Source organism: Colias philodice, chromosome 24 (assembly GCF_061535455.1).
Source record: "Colias philodice isolate Cphi_HAF_F1 chromosome 24, ilColPhil1 Martin Lab GWU primary, whole genome shotgun sequence".
NCBI classification, from domain to species: domain Eukaryota; kingdom Metazoa; phylum Arthropoda; class Insecta; order Lepidoptera; family Pieridae; genus Colias; species Colias philodice.
Window position 1 is genome coordinate 411,083 of NC_143109.1, and position 20,621 is coordinate 431,703.

The following is a 20,621-nucleotide window of genomic DNA, read 5'->3' on the forward strand; positions in this document are numbered from 1 at the left end:
TTCATAAGTCGGTAAAATTACGATAAGTCAGGAAAAATTTGTATAAGTCAGGAAAATTTCCATAAGTGGGGAAAATTTCTATAAGCTGGAAAATTTCCATAAGGAAAATTTCTATAAACAAGAAAATTTTCTATACGTGAGGAAAATTTCTATAAGCCAGGAAAATTTCTATCCGTCAGGAAAATTTCTATAAGTCAGGAAAATTTATATACGTCAGGAAAATTTCTATTAGCCAGGAAAATTTCTATACGTGAGGAAAATTTCTATACGCCAGGAAAAATCCATGTCGGCAAAATTACGATGTCGGGAAAATTTCTATAAGAAAGGAAAATTTCCATAAGTCAGGAAAAAATCTATAAGCCAGGAAAATTTTTATACGTCAGGAAAATTTCTATAAGCTGGAAAATTTCCATAAGAAAGGAAAATTTCTTTACGCCAGGAAAATTTCTATAAGCTGGAAAATTTCCATAAGAAAGGAAAATTTCTATACGCCAGGAACATTTCTATAAACAGGGAAAATTTCTATACGTCAGGAAAATTTATATAGATAAGGAAAATTTGTATAGATAAGGAAAATTTGTATAAGTCAGCAAAATGTTTATAAGCCAGGAAAATTTCTATACGTCAGGAAAATTTATAAAGATTAGGAAAATTTCCATAAGTCCGGAAAATTTCTTACGTCAGGAAAAATTCCATAAGTCGGGAAAATTTCTATACGTCAGGAAAAATTCTATGAGCCAGGAAAAATTATATACGCCAGGAAAATTTCTTTACGTCAGGAAAAATTCTATAAGCCAGGAAAATTTCTATACGTGAGGAAAATTTCTCTTTGCCGCAAAAATTTCTATAAGTCAGGAAAAATCCAAAAGTCGGGAAAATTTCGATAAGACAGGAGAATTTCTATACGTCAGGAAAATTTCTCTTTGTGGGGAAAATTTCTATGTCAGGAAAATTTCGATAAGTCAATAAAAAATAATATTATAGAGATTATGATAAAATACGTATTTAAGGCGATAGAAACGATTCAACTATATTTAAACGTGGTATGCATAATAAATAACCTTATATTTCGTGTTTCTCATAAATAATTCAGAAGAGAACTTAATACAACGGTTCCGTGAGATGGGAGAGGATACGGAAGATTGCTCTAAACCGTTGTTAGGCGATTGTGAAGGTAATATTATTATTTATTTCATTAGTATTTAATTTGATAGATAAATTAAAAAATTTAATCCTACTAATATTATAAATGCGAAAGTTTGTGAGGATGTGTGTGTGTTTGTTACTCTTTCACACAAATACTACTGAACCGATTTCAATGAAATTTAGCACACATATAGAAGGTAACTTGGATTAACACATAGGGAACACAACACTTGGATTAACACATTTTATACCGGAAATCCAACGGGAACGGGAACTATGCGGGTTTTCCTTTGAAAACGCGGGCGAAGCCGCGGGCGGAAATCTAGTATATATACTATATTTAAACACGCGTAGAAAAAAGGTCTCCTTTTTTTTAACATTCCAAACCCCATTTTTGCATAATAATTAGAATGATTATCTCATTGATTCATTAACAATTTTGATTAAATTACTATGTATAATTACATTGAATTATCATAATATTAATTATATTACGAATATTTGAACAGGAATTCAAACTCAAACATATAAATTAGATGTGAATTAATAACTTAGCCTCTTTATTAAATCCTGATTAAAATAAATTCAACTTAATGAAATCCAATTATTATGTTTCTAAATAACATCGATGTTAACATACACATTAAGTTGATCATTTAAACTAGGTATACCCAGAGGCGGCTCGCCCTAAGGAGCGCTGGTGCAGTGAACTCCCATAAATAATTATAATAAAATCATAGTCCTTAATTTAATTATTACCATTAATTATTACTATTTAAAATCAATCGTAATCTTTAAAACTACTGTTAATACCAATGAATATATCCATCATTCCATCATCCCATACACCTGTATAATACCTACTGTATTATGTAACGCGCGAAGCGGAGCGCTCACGATTGCGCTCCAATGAAAGAAGATTTAGTACATTTCCTAATACGAAATCCAATAGGAGTGAAAGAGAGGGTTTTGCCAGAGCCCTGCGCGTGAAACAAAAGATTTTCTATGGAAAAGTAGCAAAATTCGGAGCGCCGCACCTGCAAACGTTGCCGGTTCGTTTTTACCGCCAGGCAGGACAGCGATTGCGCGCGAGGTTGCCAGTTACCACTTCTATAATATAAACAAAACACTCGAGTCAACTTCAATGCACGCGCGCGATTCATGCAATTTTCTAATTAAAATTATAAAATACGTGTTGAAATAGCCTGTAGTTATCAGTATTACTTGTGAGTGTTAAAATGAACAATAATTATAATGTGGCGTTCATTAAAAAGTGTGATAAAACGTTACAAATTCGGCTTGAATGTAAAGCTAAGGGACCGCCACGGCCTGAACTTGATCTTACGCAAAAATGTACGACAAAAACGAAAACATATACGCGTGTGTTTAAATCTGAACAATATGTGAAAACACCGTGGTTGTGTGGTTGTGATGAAAGCAACAAACTATTTTGTTTTCCGTGTCTTTTATTTAAAGCGGGCGCGGCCGGCGGAGGTGAGAGTGCTTGGACTGAAACGTGCGTTGACGACTTAGCTCATCTTTCAATCAAGATAAAAAAACATTCACAATCTCGGTACCATTTGTTGAATGAACTGCAATTGGCGTCTATCGGTCTTGTCGCTTTAAGTTATAGGTATTTTTGCACACCAAAAAGAAAGACGTATCACGTATGCATTTTCTTTATAAGTAATTTTTTTGATAAATTGTACTGCTTTACACCATGTATTTTCAGTGTTTTATTTCAAGTGAACACCCATAAAATTTTGTCACGAGCCGCCTCTGGGTATACCTATCTGATAGTTAGTTACAAATATTGAATTTAATTGTTTTTAAATTTATTTGTTAAATATTATTATCAATTTTAATCTTCATTAATATCAATATAATATGAATAATTTGTATGTCCTCTAAAAAAAAAGTTTCATTATTGTATTAAGAAATTTCTTTTAACTAAATATTTTATTATTTTATTAATTTTCCCAATAATTCTAGTAATCTTGAAATTAGTAGAACCTAAGCCCAATATTAATATATCTGCATGATGATTAAGATAAGTGTTGTGAATCCATACTAATATACTAATAATATTATAAATGCGAAAGTAACTCTGTCTGTCTATTACTCAATCACGCCTAAACTACTGAACCAATTTTCATGAAATTTGGTATGGAGATATTTTGATATAAAAACTACTGGGCCTATCCGAATCAAATTTTTATGGGACCAATTCGACACCATTCCGCATCAAACAAAAGAATCACGTAAATCGGTTTAGAAACCTCGGAGTAATCGGTGTACATACATAAAAAAAAAACAGGTCGAATTGAGAACGAGAAAGGAGGAGTCCTTTTCTTTTGAAGTCGGTTATACGGAATATTATCAGTATAAATATTTAATTTATACTGATAATATTCCAGAACCCTCATAATTCTTTGTTTAACTAAAAAATTGCCTCCAAACTTAAACCTACATACCCATCGACACCCCCTAGGCAAGTTTTCCGGGAGCAGTCTCCTCCCCAGGACGCAGTGCAGCAGACGAGCTCTGGCCCGTTGGCTAGTTCCCAGGATCACTAGAGCGGTTGGCCGGGAGGATTGTACTCCGAGCTTTTCCACTCTTTCTGATACCTCCGCATCTATGTAAAAAGTAAAAACCATTTTATTTATTTATTAATTGCAACAGTATACATGCCCTCTTTATTGTTTTGACTCTCTTTTTTCTGAATCTACGTTGTACGATCACAGCTCTGTATGATCATAATCTTTTTATTTATAAAACTTTTAATCTCTCGATTATTTGTAACAATTTCGCATGAATAAGTGAGGGATTGGAAAATTCGATTCGTATCTTAAAGTTGATACCTTCGGAAGCAAATGCACATGAAATTGCTAATCTAAAGGATCAATTAAAGTTGTGGTCAATACTTAATAAAATATGTCATGCACTATATAATATACGCGATGTGTATATTGTTGAAGGAACAGGATATCCTGAAGCCTAACTAAACCGATTTGTGAAGCTCTGGGGTGCATTTGAAAGCAATATTTATATTTTTAGCAGAACGGTTGTTGTTAAGAAATGTTCTTACTTCTAACTTAAATCTTTGCATTATTGCATACTAGAGCATTCTTTTAGATATGAAAAATATCTTGTACCCAAAATAATGTATAAATACCCTTACTTTTTAAGATAATGATTTTATAGTCAAACGTATCTAATCTGTGGTCAAACAAAGATTTCCGTGCATACATTCAAGTACATTATAAAATATCAAGTGTGTGTGATACCTGAACTTATCAAAGAAAGCATTAGACACAAGACAGCTAATATATTTCAGAGGATATTATATGATCGTTACTATCAGGTATCAGCCCGGATATTTCCCAGGAGACTGTCATGGATCTGATGCCGGGTTCGTATTTTCTCTACTAATTTAAGTTGTAATAGGATCCACATGAAAATTCATCGTTATTATTAAGCTTAGTGGTATATTCCGAAATATAGACTATACTAATATTGTCTCACAACAGGATATAACAGTAGTATTTGAATTAATATTCCTTCCCATTCATGATGTAGACCATAATTTGTTTAAATCATTGTTGTGAACTGTTTAAGTTTAAGTTGTAGGTACTTCCTAGATGTATTAATTATAGGTTGTATCTTTATTATATGTAGATGTATTAATTATGTTGTAAGTTTAAACTCAATTAAGCATCTAATTTCACATTATTCCCACTTCCATTGTACTGACGTAAAGTGCGCAGGTATTAGTATCTATCTACAACCTCTGCCCTAGTTATAAGAGGAGTAGTACCAACCAAAGCCTATAAAACAAAAACAACAGCAACACAAGTCACAACTTACCGCAAGGCAGTATATCCTGCACATCTTGCAGCGCACGCGTGGTGTCGCGCAACAGCACGCGCAGGGTGCGCACGCGCCCCGCGGACCGCCGCCAGCCGCCACCCGCCATCCGTGCCCATACGACTTTGTGCTGAAACCATTTACATACAATAAATACCTACTCACAATAACTACACCCCTATTAGCGATAATCTATACTAATATTATAAAGCTGAAGTGTTTGTTTGCTTGAACGCAATAATCTCAGAAACTACGGGTGCGAATTGAAAAATTATTATACTATTAGATGGTCCATGTATCGAGGAAAGCTATAATACTGATATAGATCTTTAATCGTGAGATTCATGGTAAGACCAATAGGAGCGGAGCAATACAAGTGCAACCGCAAGGCACAACTAGTTACACTATAAATGAGGCTTATATTATTATGTTGTTAACATTTTTCTTTAATCTATTGACTCTTACTAGCGTTCTACTGCATGATAAAACATATATTCATTGTTGACCTTCTATGGCCCATATAGATAAAAGATACGCTTTAAGCAAAAGGTAATTAAAAGCATTGTAAAAAAGACGTGTGGCACTCGGGGACTGCCGCGGTTAAGCTATAGCATAGCATGCCTTCAAGGCTTCAAGCCACACCTCCGTGCCCGTCGGAGTGGGGAGCGTGAGGTTTTTTCTTTACGGAATTTCTGGATTCGGTCCCCGCGCTCAAGGCCCGCGATAGAAGCTATGCAATAGCTTAAAAGTAATCTTTTGTAGAATACGGCACAGACACTTTTGTAATGTACCTAAAATTTCAATAGTGCAATTTTTCCCTAAAATAGGTAATCTTTGCCAACATTAATATTAAGATACAAATACATATTATACAGAACATTAAGTTCGTGTTTAGTAATTGTTATCGCGTAACAATCGAATTAAATTGAGCAATCGAATTGAAATCATATATCAAGCATGTAACAATAATTTTCATAAACTACCTAAGTGATAATAAAAGAGACGAGGAAACGGAAATGCTATTTCTTAATAGGGTTATAATCGACTTATCATCGTAATACAATGGCATATCATTAGATTTATTTCCGACAATTATGCCTCACGAGAATTTGATATAACTATGGCATACGAGAGCTTAGATAAACACATTAGAAAACTATCATTATACCAAATCTCATCATCCTCATCATCAGTCCATGTAATGTGTCCATATCCATACTGCAGGGACAGGGCCTCCTATGAGAGTAAAGGCCATGATAATCAAATCTTAATTATACAAATAAAATCTTAATTATAAATCGAAAATATACCGTATCCAACTATCTTTTGCGACTAAACCAATGGTTCTATTTTCAGTAATAGAATAGACCTTGGAAAAGGATAAAGGCTAATTTAATTATATTATTGAGAAAACAAAACTTGATATGAGAGGAATCGCGGGCGAAAGATTAGTGACAAAATTAAAATAAGATGGTACAGTACAGAATTCATAACTGACGTGTATCAATATCAATTAAACCCGTTTGTAAATAAACAGTTACCGATAAGTTGGAACAGTATTTGTCCATTCTAGCGACATCTTATACTGTGACGCATCGATATTATTAGCTTCATACGTAGCTAGTCCAGGAGGAATCGGCGCATGAGTACCGAAAACTATTCCACCTCAATTTTTTTACGTGATCCTCTTCAAATTGCCCTACTGATGATATAAATGCATGTTGCCATGGGGCAACCCGGTGCCATATTGTTTAAACCGAAATTGTTTAAACAATTGCAAGGAATTGTTATTTTTCAACCGGACAAATTTTTTTTATATTTTTTATCGAAATACCAATAAAAAAGGTCCAATTACTTTTCACGATAAAGTTAATATTTTCAAAGATATGAATTTTTTAAGGTTTGAAAAATCTCAAATTTGGGTACTTTCGACCCATGAAAAATATATTTAAAAAAAAAATAATATATAAGTAATATTTTTTTTTCAATTCTCTATACAATAGTTAATAATATTGTTAATAGAGATTTAAGAAAATTTCATTGTTTATATCTGTTTTTTAATTGTTAACTTCGCGCGCTCACAAGTACGCGCCGCTTACCTTTAAGTATCGCCGTCTCTCTCTTACTCATGCGCTGCATCGGCCTCTCTGTGTCTTGAATCATTATTTATCATTTATCTTAAAAACTATCAACTTTATCAAGATTTCTAAAGAGAGCAATCTTATTAATAATTAAATTGTCTACAATTTGTTTCTTATATATTTTTTTCTGAAATCAATTTTTTTAAAGTTATTTAAGCATAAATTGAAACATGTAATTAAAATTACTTTTTTGTCAGTTTATATTACTTTTTTGTTATTGAAACAGCAAGTAAGGTAAAAGACCCAGTTATTGACACTGGCCTAGTTGTTTGACACTCGCAATTTGATTTTAATTAAAAGAATGAAATGTTCTCAAAAAACCAAAGATCTTAAAATTTTTAATTCAAAAATTATATTTATTAATTTATTAGAATTGATTTGTTTTTTTTTTAACTAAAATAAAATTTAAAGTGTCAATAACTAGGTCTTTTACCTTATTAATTACATTGAATAACTTCTTCAAACGAAAGTTATAGATGGAGAAGTATGAAATAATAAAACAAGATTTAAAAATAAGTATTTATTTATTATCAATATTATTTTTATATATTATATTCTTACAGTCTTCTGAATCACAACCACATAGAAGTATGCAACTTATATTATTTGTGAGCGCGCGAAGTTAACAATTAAAAAACAGATATAAACAATGAAATTTTCTTAAATCTCTATTAACAATATTATTAACTATTGTATAGAGAATTGAAAAAAAAATATTACTTATATATTATTTTTTTTTTAAATATATTTTTCATGGGTCGAAAGTACCCAAATTTGAGATTTTTCAAACCTTAAAAAATTCATATCTTTGAAAATATTAACTTTATCGTGAAAAGTAATTGGACCTTTTTTATTGGTATTTCGATAAAAAATATAAAAAAAATTTGTCCGGTTGAAAAATAACAATTCCTTGCAATTGTTTAAACAATTTCGGTTTAAACAATATGGCACCGGGTTGCCCCATGGCAACATGCATTTATATCATCAGTAGGGCAATTTGAAGAGGATCACGTAAAAAAATTGAGGTGGAATAGTTTTCGGTACTCATGCGCCGATTCCTCCTGGACTAAGCCAGGGAACAGGAAAAATAAGTATAAGGTTTTCTCCTAGATATATTAATTCTGCTGAAGTTTTATTGCACTAGATTCTAGAAGAACTAGGCTACTACTTAGAATATAATTGATATAGGTAGATCTAGAGAAGGGCAGTTTTTACTTTTAACGCGCGAGCCATTTTTTTAAAGAACTTTTTCCCGTACAAAAACATAAATCTATAATATATAAAAATGAATCGCAAAATGTGTTGGTAAGCGCATAACTCGAGAACAACTGAACCGATTTCGTTAATTCTTTTTTTATTACATTTCTTGAAGTACGAGGATGGTTCTTATGGAGAGAAAACGTAAAAATGTACCATGGGCGAAGCCGGGGCGGGCCGCTAGTAAATAATAAAAACTAAGGAATAATGAAACTTTTGGCTGGTAGAAGAATTTTCAAAAACTTATTTGGTAAAAAAATCTTTGCTATTTATAATTTACTACTTATGTAGCTTTTTGTAGGTGTTAATAAAAGCATATTAGCATATTAATTGTTTTCACATAAGATCCTAACAAATTAACCCGCGCTTATCACCTTCTGTAGTATTTCCTCCATTATTCGACACTAGAGTGAATTTATTTATTTATTTATTTACTCTTTATTGTACAATTTTACTTTATTGTACATTTATCTCAATATCTATGAAAAATTATCAATAGCGTAAGAATTAAAAAAGTACATTTCTTCCTTTTTATAACCTTCGGCTATTCAGATATAAGACAGGTATTACCTATATTTTATCAATGAATCTCGAAATCTCTCTCAAACACATTTCCATGCTGAATCAGCTCTTGATAGCGTATGACGAATCTAAATTATTCATTGCGAAATCGCTAGCAAGGTCAATAAAACTGATCTACATCCCATTTAACCGGCTTTAAAAAAAGGACATTTTCGAATAGGTATACAGTTAAATTTCGACTTTTTGAAAGAAAAAGAACTAGCATTCACTTGAAACAAGCTCATGATATGTAATATGTTTTAAATAACTCGATAGACTAAAATAATTTTATAACGAATAAAAATAGTTGCTACCTGGAAAAAAGATCAATGATTAAATTAAATAAAGGTTATCATAAATACATTTACATTGCAACATTTTGGACAATAGAAGAGAATAGAACAATAATTTTCGAATTTAAAGATTTTTTTTGTTGAATATTTTATAGAAATACCTTGCTCTAGTTGATACTTAAATCTAAAATACAACTGCTTCTTAAATTATGGGACGTAGCTAAAATCTCACAAGGGAAGACTTTTCGTTAAAAGCTATGACGACAACATTCACACGGACGAAGTCAGAACCTAAACCTATTATATTTAATTTAACAAGAAAATACTTTCTCTGTGCATCAAAAAAATAAAGAAAAAGTATTTAAAACGTAGGATAATACCCTACGAGAAATTATTTTACATTTAAAAAATAATTATGCCTATTTAAATTTAATTAACATAATACTGTAACAAGGGCCATTTTAATCCACAACCCTGAATGGCAACTAACTAATGAGAAAGAAACTACAATTACAAGAAATTAATTTTCAAGAAAACTCAACAGTTCTAGAAACTCGAGTGTAAAACGTAATGTAAAACTTATGAAAAATGAATGCTATTGCTATTTTTTTTTTTTTTTTTTTTGTGTGGTGTCTCTCAATGTTAGCCAGAAGGGCTTCTACATTTTAACGCGGACGCGGGGGTGAACTGAAGGTTCACCCTGGTAGCGACATGCACAAGGGCGTCCCCCCTTGACGGGGACCACGAACCTCGGCTTGAGCTGTCGCTTGAGTGGAGGAGGCCAGAAGGGCCCTAATCGGACGGGTGCTATTGCTAATGCGACGAATACACTACGTAGGTTTTGAAACCAAAAGTAACTAAGTATTTGGTCTCTATGTAAGTATTATTCTGTAGCAGTAATTTCTGTCTCAAAGTAGCTTTGGCACTAAATTAATTACATAACAATATTATGTACATAAAATATACAGATTTAATAAATTGAATCATTCAAAACGTGCTTATCATTGTATTATTCACCACGGGTCTTTTCCCCCTATTGCTTGATATTGTTTATGTCATTAATTTATGTATATCCCTTTAATTGTTTCTGTAAGATCTCCAAATAAATAAATAAATAAAGATAAATTCATGGGATTACGTATGTGAAATATAAGATACACATTGACCAATTTAATTATGTACTAATTACACCGCACGGTTTTACTTGTGCAAAAAGCCACAGCTTTAATGACGTAGCCTACTTTTACCGTAGGTCTTTCAACTACCTCATGTTCATCCTAAAAGGTGCTGTGGTTTACTGAATTTATAGGTACAAAGCAAAAAGGTTACTAACATTTAATCGGATAAGTATAAGTTAACTCCTAATTAATTGTAATGAGATTATATTAACATGAGCAATTACTAAAGTATCGCATACTACTTTAATCTATTACACTTTATTGTGCTATAATATCCAGATACATTTTCCTAGATGCCATTCCAAATAAGCCATCGATCATATTTTTGGAAGGTTTATCAACTAACACGTCTTATACTTTCTGACTAGACTACTCCCAGTAAAACTTGGTGAAAAATACTATAATCGAATTATGAAATAAATAGTTACTATATTAGACTTCCAACGACGTTGAGATCAAGGAGAGTGGCCTATAAACAAGGTTGCGGCTGATAACCCGCAGGACACTGTCCCTGCTGGTAGGGTTGCTACACCTGTGTTTTTTTTTTTTTTTTTTTTTTTTTTTTTATGTCAGAGCAAGCAAAGGGGCAGGTGGGCCACCTGATGGTAAGTGGTCACCACCGCCCATAAACACTTGCAACACTAGAAGTGTTGCAGGTGCTTTGCCGGCCTTTTATGGACAAATAAGCTCTTTTCTTGAAGGCCCCAATGTCGTAGTTGTTCGGAAACACCGCAGGTGGCAAATTGTTCCACAGTTTCACCGTACGCGGAAGGAAGTTGCGGGTGAAGCGGACAGTGGTGGAGCGCCAACCATCCAGATGGTGCGGATGGAACAGATTTTTACGGCGTGTGGTCCGGTGGTGGAACTGTGCGGCTGGTAGTAGATGGAACAATTCCTCAGAGCACTCCCCATAGTAGATTCTGTACAGTATACAGAGAGACGCAACGTCTCTTCGCACTGACAGAGGATCGAGCCTATCGGAAAGCCTACGGTCATCGACAATTCGAGCTGCTCGACGTTGGATGCGGTCAAGAGGAAGGAGTTGGTACTGTGGAGCTCCGGCCCAGAGATGAGAACAGTACTCCATATGCGGTCGCACCTGAGCCTTGTACAGCTGAAGTCGGTGGGCCGGTGTTTAATTAGTTATGTAAGTACCTCGCTTATGAATCATAAAAGTTTATTGGAACAGTGATCATATTTCGATAAAAAGCTATGTAATACGAATGAAAATATTGAATTATTATTTAATTCAATCTATATGTGAAAGTTCCTTTCTTCCATCAAAACGCTCTTATGCGCGTTTGCAAAATTTGTGCTACTATAAACTGTATAACTATAGCTTACTTATAATAGCCACAAAAAAAGAAGTTGTGTATAGAAAAGCCCATAAAAATTTTGCAATCAAGTCATTTTAGCACAATAGTAACTGATCATGTCACGTCAGTGTGACATCTAATATTTATAGTCTCTCCACTATAAGAATTGAAAGTGATGTCCAAAAGATTATCGATTGTGATACCATTCCTTTTATAAATTCAAAATATTATCATAAATCGAATCAGGTAACTACGTAAATAATAATTACAACGTAAACTACTAATAAAATATGTAATAATAAGACCACATATCAATGCATTTTATGTTAAAATTAAACTAAACTAATATTTTATTATTTATTGGTTTCTAATTTCTATCTTAAAATTTGGTTGTCTTTATGTTTAAATTACATAACATAATAGAAGAGTTTTTCTGTATCGGATATATTTTACAGAGTATTTCTATCTTTCTGATTATTATAATTTATCGAACCATCATTGAATAATTCTGTGTAGACATCACTAAGTGGGCGTGGCCTGTCCATGAAGTACAATATTACTTGTATAACATTTTAACCTAAACAATTCAATCCTTCTTAGGCGTGAAGCTGTCAAAAAGCAAATAATATAATGGACAGAGTATAGTTATAACTTGTATTTAAAGTGTTTAAGTTTTTTTTCCGTTCTCAGATGTATATAACCATTTATCCACATAATATATAAACTCCTATAATTTATCAGCTTATGTGAAAGTAAATTAAATAAGAGTGGTGGCAGCCCTACAGGCGACAGTTTTACATTCTGTTTACCGCGACGCACGCGAAGTGTGGTCAAGTAAATCGATTTCCTTTAATACGATAAGATTCAACCCTTACTGTGTACGACTATGAACTTACACATTTATAATGCATAATTATCATGCTTACATCATGTATTAGGTATTTGATAATAATTATAGGCTCGTTAATTCGTAGCAATAGAAAATTCGTGAAATTAATCAGTCCTATTTAGTACTTTTAATTCTTCAACTTTTTGGCACTTTGTGTTTACTTTATAAAAACAATGTGTAACTACACTATGGCAAGGTCTTTTATTTGAACATTGATAAGCAAACATGATCAAATGCATAAAACTGGAACCAAGTTGCAGAGCATGTACCTAAAAGTCTAAAACCTACTTCTTACTTGTAAGTACATGATTAAACGACAAGATATTTTACAGTTATTCTGTATGTTATATGTTTACTTAACTAAGGTAGTATTCTTTCATTATTATTTTTAGAATCCTGAGTTTGCATTAACAAAATAGAATTTATTAGGCAATATCATATCATCATATCAAATGAATAGACATATTATAACCAACAATAATGTAGTTTAAAAAGCAGCATAAGCCGCGCTCTTTCACTCTCACGCATAAAACAGATTGACGTCTCACTCGCTCATCTACACGTATCGGGAAATTGCCTGACCATGCATCTATAACATAGAGTAAGGCTATAATATTATATTATCACGCTGAGATCAATAGGTCGGAGCAATGCAGGTAAAGCCGTGGGCCACAGCAAGTAACTTTATATTATTCATATTATGTATAATTATTTTTATCATCATGATCAAGATCAGATTAAAATGTGCAAAAGATAACTTAGAAAGAGAACGATATATTCCTTGACATTTTAAATAATTACGAACGTTTATTTAAAAAAATAAGGCACCTTAAAACCAGACTTACTTAATTAGTGTAGAATTTCACAAAGATCCTTTGAAAGATAGGCAGATAATTTGATAAAATATATACAAAAACATTTATTTTGGATATGTAGAAACATTTTATAAGGGTCAATGTGTATATTTGTGAACAGGGCTGATTGGAAACAACTCCACTTACACTTTTAATACCTATTCTAAACAACTCTACTTTACAACTGTAAATAATATTTCATTTTTAACCGACTTCAAAAAAAAGGAGGTTCAATTCCTACCAACCAACTACGTTAAAAACAACCGACTTCAAAAACGGAAAAGAAAAAAAATAAAAAAGATTTGAAATTATTAATTACTACATATTATTTAGATGTGCTATTTACTAAACAGATTTGATGTCAGTGCACGGGCTCAATACTAAGTGCTTAGTGCTTGGCACCGACTTCAATTTATGTTATTTTTATATAGATACAATTCCGGTTTTCAAACATTTGGAAATTCATATGACTGATTATAGAAAAAAATTCTTGTTAGTTGTTTACAATCACCCCTGTTCACAATTACCCACCCTGACTATATAACTGCATAATATTATTATCATGACACATAAAAATAGAAAAGCACACCACCAGCATTTTATCACAGCTTCACTTGCATTTGAATCTAAGCTGTTCTCAATTTATAATGAAGTCATGCAAAAAACTTCATTAAAATCGATCCAGCCGTTTAGGCAATCAGTGACAATCACAAACAGAAGAAATATTTCATATACAGATAATATTGTACGCCAACTAAAATTTATTAAATAACAATTGCATAAAAATAGTTTCTGATGATATTTTCTGTTTCCATAGCAAGTGATAAACTGGTACAAGAACATTAATTTTATCTTGCTATGGACAAAGCCAGGTAGAGCAACTATGCCACTAAAATTACATATTCTTTTAAACAATTAATTAATATACCATAACCAATTACTTAAACAATAGATAAGAGTTATTTGTTTATCAGAACAGGTTCAACATACATACAAATATTTGATAATTAAATGTAATTGTAGCTATAGTAAACATTATTCTTTAAATAATATCAATGAGTTGTAGATTTCTATGCGAACAGTGTCATATTTAGAAATTAAATACTTTTTAACGGATTTTAAACGCGATTTGTTCATTATATTATTTTCCCGACGTTTCGAACACTTTACAGCGAGCGTAGTCACGGGGAGACCAGTGTCATATTTTTTCCTCGTTTTTTTACAACAGCGGTTTGACTCGCAGTGCTCCGCTCCTGTTGGTTTTAGCGTGATGATATATAACCTATAGCCTTCCTCGATAAATAGGCTATCTAACACCGAAAGAATTTTTCAAATCGACCAGTAGTAGTGCCTGAGATTAGCGCTTTCGAACAAACAAACAAACTCTTAAATGAAGTTATATTATATTATATCAAATACGAAATAGCAATATGTATATGAATAACTAATTTAGGATAACGCTTGTTAAGAAATATCCTAAAGAAATATATTTACGGGTTTTTTTTTTTTTAATATTATGGTTACAGTTTTAAGGAATGCATTTCTAAGTATTTCCTTGCTTCATTATATACAGGGTGTCCCGCTTTCGGTATACTAAGCGCGAAGGGACTTGTAGTTTTGCATACACTGATCACATAAAAAATACTTAAATAACAAAATTACGCGAAAAATTTTTTGCTAAATTTTTCCTTAAAATCCATGTATTCGTCTCTAGCTTCGCGCAGCCGGCATATACCGCTTCGCTAATGTGAGTATTTTGTCTATGAAAACATAATCTTAAACGATAGCTCACATGCGGGTGGCAAAGTTGGGCGGTTTGCTTGTTGGGGGTGTACACATGGAATTTTAAGAATTCCTCTATTTAAAAAAAAAATGCGTCTGGAATTTTATAATTATTTTTTACGTACTCAGCGTATGCAAAACTACAAGTCCCTTTGCGCTTAGTATACCGAAAGCGGGACACCCTGTATATGTACATAATTGCAGTATTTTCAAGCAATGCAATACCCAAAATATATTAACACTAGCGATCCGCCCCGGCTTCGCCCGTGGTACATATTTCGCAATAAAAGGTAGCCTATGTTCTTTCTCAGGGTCTAAAGATTGTCTGTGCCAAATTTCATCAAAATCGGTCCAGTAGTTTATGCGTGAAAACCATACATACATACATAATTACAAACCTTTCCTCTTTATAATATTAGTATATTAGTATAGATAGAATGCTATTCATATGACTAAGCCTGAATATTTGTGCCTGAAAAACTGTATTACCGCGGTTTGTCCCTTAGACACATAAAACTGAAAGAATAAAATAGATTAGATCTCTCTGGCGGGTCACGAGTGGCCGAGTTGGTCCGGGCATCCGCTCGGAATGGCGCGAAAGGATGCAGGTTCGAGTCCCACCATGTGATCGATTTTTTCTATTCTTTATAAATTTATACCAAATTACCGTTAATTATTGTAAAACCAACTACCCGAAATCATAGTTGAATTGGTTGCATTCTCAATATTTAAATAGTTGAATTCATTATTATTTAGGTACATATAGATTATATTATCAAATTGCAAATAGTTTTCAGGTAATAAATATAGATTAGCATGTATAACAAGTGAATGTTAATTAAAAATTACTATCAGGTGGTAAATTTGTTTTTCTCAAACTGTTTCACTGAGTTATTAGACCTTGAAATTTAAATTACTTATCAAATAATTTCTTATTATCCTGTATTCATGTTTTTTGCTAATCTAATAATAATGATTAAGCCCTAGAAAACATATTTATTACATTTTACATATTGAATAAACCAATCAAACAAAAAATCAACAATAATTTACATAGGTAATACATATTAATTTTTAATTAATGCAACCTATGTTGTGAATATAACAAAAGCAGAATACATAATATTATATCTAGTTATATCAACGTATCATTTAATTGGTTACCTAACAGTTCTATAGGTAAAACTGTACATTATAGGGCGTGGAATTTGGGGGTAGTGGGGGGTGGAGAGAGGGGGGGGTGGGTACTAGGAACTTCCCCTGTAAAGGGGGGGGCGCGAAAATTAATAGTTTTCGAGATATTTACAAATTAAGTTTTGGTCCGCCTAAAGCAAAGGGGGCGCAAAGCTCTTTGATTTGAAATATGACAGATTTAATGTAATAGACATTAGTATGACCTGTAGTTTTTTTTTTTTGTTTGAGTGGGAATCGCCCTAAAGTCGCTTCTGGCACTCGCCGGCCGCTGCCGCGGCACGCTCGCTTCGCTCGCTCGGCTCGTGCGGCAGTTTAAATGTTAACCTAACACGCTCGTCGCTTCGCTCCTCGCTACCTATTTGTATGCTAAAAGTAAAAGTTTAATAGTTTTGTACAGTTTTAGGGCTTAACAGGAGTACGCACGAAACGATCTCGACTGAAAGGCAGCAAACGAACGGTAACTGAAAATGACGTCGTTATTGTTTTGTTCCACGGTACAAAGCGTACAATTAATATTGGACAGCGCTAGTCGTCCGCTAAACGGATGAATAAAATAATTTAATCGTCCGATAACATCTATTTATCTATATAGTTAGGTTATCGGGGTTTCTTTAGAGAACTGCCGCACGTATTATAGGTTTTTTGTGGGGGGAGGAGGGCACACGTAGGTATTTGATTTTTTTTTGCGCGTCGACGGAGCCCCGCTTCGCGGGGCTCCTATTTCTGTGTAGTTTTTTTTTTAAAGAAACCTAACCTAACCTAACCTAACGGCTAACCTAACCTAAACTAGATTTTTTTTTTCGCGTCGACGGAGCCCCGCTTCGCGGGGCTCCTATTTCTGTGTAGTTTTTTTTTTTTAAGAAACCTAACCTAACCTAACCTAACGGCTAACCTAACCTAACTTGATTTTTTTTGCGCGTCGACGGAGCCCCGCTTCGCGGGGCTCCTATTTCTGTGTAGTTTTTTTTTAAGAAACCTAACCTAACCTAACCTAAAGGCTAACCTAACCTAAACCTAACCTAACGAATTGAGGGTGAATATCTCCGCCATTTTTGATTTTAGAGAAAAGTTGTTCCTATAAAACATGCTTATATTAGCGTTATCTTTACGATAAAACAATAATAAATAGGTGTTAAAATGACACCAACTCCATCAAAAGTCCTGCGCCCCCTTTGCTTTAGTCCAACCCAACTAGCTTTAGTGTTAAAAGGTTATCTAGTAATCCGAATAATCGGACGATTAAATTATTTTATTCATCCGTTTAGCGGACGACTAGACACTTCGATTAATATTTTTGTTAAATTATAAATTGCGAATATTAATAATTTTATTTTATTTAATCTATTTTACAAAAACTATACTTATAGTCTGTCCACTATAAGAATTGCTTTTTGACAGCTCGACGGGTGATACCAGAAGTGATGTTCAAAAGATTATCGATTGTGATACCATTTCAATTATAAATTCAAAATATTATCATAAATCGAATCAGGTACGTAAATAATAATTACAACGTAAACGTACTAATAAGATATGTAATAATAAGACCACATATCTATGCATTGTATATTAAAACTAAACTAAACTAATATTTTATTATTTATTGGTTTCTATCTTACAATTTGGTTGTCTTTACGTTTAAATTATATAACATAATAGAAGAGTTTTTCTGTATCGGATATATTTTACAGAGTATTTCTATCGATTATTTTAATCTATCGACCCATCATTGAATAATTCTGTGTAGGCATCACTAAGTGGGCGGGACCTGTCCATGAAGTACGATAATTATTTGTATGACATTTTAACATAGACAATACAATTATACATAGGCGTGAAGCTGTCAAAAAGCAAATAATATAATGGACAGAGTATAATAATAATTATTTTTAATGTTGTTGTTAAAAAATATACAAATTTCATAAATAAAATTTAAATTATAATATTTTTTTTGTTAGATAGAAATGTTTTACCTGAAATGAAACGCGTTTGACAATCGCTGTAGGTCAATTTGAGGTATTTCTTTAGAAATTTGCGGCACGAATTAAGGGGGGGGAGGGGAGGGAAAGGGAGGGGGGAGGTAAGGGGAGACCCCCTATAAAGTGGGGGGGTGAGGAAACCCCCCCTTCTATTTTTTTTTTAATTTTTTTTGAGATTATATTTATACTAGCTTACCGCCCGCGGCTTCGCCCGCTTTGACTTAAACCTAATAAATTATATACTAAAACCTTCCTCTTGAATCACTCTATCTATTAAAAAAAACCGCATCAAAATCCGTTGCGTAGTTTGAAAGATTTAAGCATACAAAGGGACATAGGGATAGAGAAAGTGACTTTGTTTTATACTATGTAGTGATGTAGTTAGAAATATAACGAAGATTATGGGCTTTCTTGACTGCTCCGGCGCTGCAGAACGTGGCGCTTGCCCCCGTGTACCTCGTTGCAGGCAGGAGTCTTCACTCGCCTTCGTAGCTTCGGCTTTTTGGTCGCCTTTGGCGACCAGCCTCAGCCACTCCGGCTCGCTTGACTCTGCCTGCTCCTCAGCACACGCGGGCGCCACGCTCCTCCGCGCCTCCGACTTTTTAAATACACTCTAGTGTATGACAGACAAGTACCACGTGGAATCGGGGTGGACAGATTCGGTTCTGTGATTAACAATTTGTGTGCAATATACTTACATACAATAAAAACATTTTTTTTTAATAATTATTTTTCAAATCTTGTATACATGTTTGATACAATTTACAATGGCAATGAATGGATCCATTTTATTTTTTTCCACCCATCGTCTCCACATATTCTATAATATTATCACCAAAGTTTGCTGGGTGGTTATAGTTATCTTTTTTAAAAAATCTTTTTACAACATGCCACTGGGACTCAAATGGGTCAGAGGCAACAAATGGGTTGTCTGGGTCTGAGTGATTAACTTTTTTATGAACATACCCATATTGCCCCAAACAGTCATATGCTCGCCAATAACCCGTATGAATTTTTGTCCCCTCAGCAACATGCTTTTGAATGAACTATGGTTTTTAATATGTACATTAAGACATTTGTTATCTCTTTCAAACACAATTCTTGTAGTTTTGTCAATGTACCTCAAACAATTTTGAACATAATCTCAAAAATTAAAAAAAAGATTTCTCTGTAATTACACGTTTCCGCACGAAAAGCCGCTAATGTATGTTTCGGGGCATCATTATCGATCGATAAAAATTAAAATCGCGCCGAAATTCGTGCCGCACGTTTCTAAAGTCAACCCCAATTTGACACTGTCATAACAGTAAGTTCGCGTTTCAAAGATAAAATGGAGTAAAATTTTCCGATTTTCAAAAATTCGTGACTCAAAAACAAAAAGTTTTCGCGCTGTGAAATTTCAGATTTAGGTTCCATAGGATAATAGATAACCACAAAAAAAATTACGACTCTCAACTCCACGCCCTATAATGTACAGTTTAGCCGTTCTATATTCAATTTTCTTGATCTATAAGAAGGTAAGCAGAAAAAATAAATACGCCTTGTGCATTATGAAATATCGTTCCGCAACACTTCACACGTATTTTATCGAGCGAAACCCACAAGTACACAAATTATAAAGCAAGTTTATTCGGCTTCTGCGTAAATAAACAATGCAAAACTTACAGGTATGGAGCAATAGTATTCTTGCTAATTTATATTGCAAAGCGATTCCTTCAACACTTGATTGCACTTTAAATCACACAATATAACAACACACTAAGTTCTTTTCTTATTTAACATTATGAAACTTAAATTAAAAATAAGAAACAAAAGGAAACTTGTTTCTTTCGTAAAATTCGGAGTTCAGGCAGCGGTTTCTTCTGCAACAGTTGAAAAACGAATAAGGAATTGAAGTTGACACAATAATATGTCAGCAGTCAGTTTGACAACTGACATTACGGTTGCCATTTAACTCAGAGACGTTCCGCTTGAAAATAATTATGTTAGTCCGTTTGAATTTATTTCAAGAAAAAAAAAATTTCAAGAAAAATATTTAAAGATCTTTTAATTGGTTATTTTGACAAATTCATAAGAATTCACAACAGTTACAAATTGAAACTACAACAGCAGCTAAAAGTATTTGTGTTTAAGTTTCAAATAGGAACAAACGACACAAGTTTTT

General features: G+C 33.1%; 1 protein-coding gene across 2 annotated transcripts in view; it reads right to left on the minus strand.

Annotated features, from left to right (window-relative positions):
• The window catches only part of LOC149477582 (dual serine/threonine and tyrosine protein kinase-like), a 42,087-nt gene extending 21,739 nt beyond the window's left edge, over positions 1-20,348 (minus strand). For both annotated transcript variants that reach the window (XR_016317573.1, XM_089710418.1), the window contains exons 1-3: positions 20,123-20,348; positions 5,014-5,143; positions 3,621-3,781 (exon numbers count right to left, since the gene is read on the minus strand). Coding sequence is in view for 1 of the 2 variants with exons in the window: in XM_089710418.1 (XP_089566544.1) it covers positions 3,621-3,781; positions 5,014-5,122 (270 nt within the window). In the remaining variant the exon portion in view is untranslated. The remainder of the gene's footprint in view (positions 1-3,620; positions 3,782-5,013; positions 5,144-20,122) is intronic.
• Between the last annotated feature and the right edge of the window lie 273 nt (positions 20,349-20,621).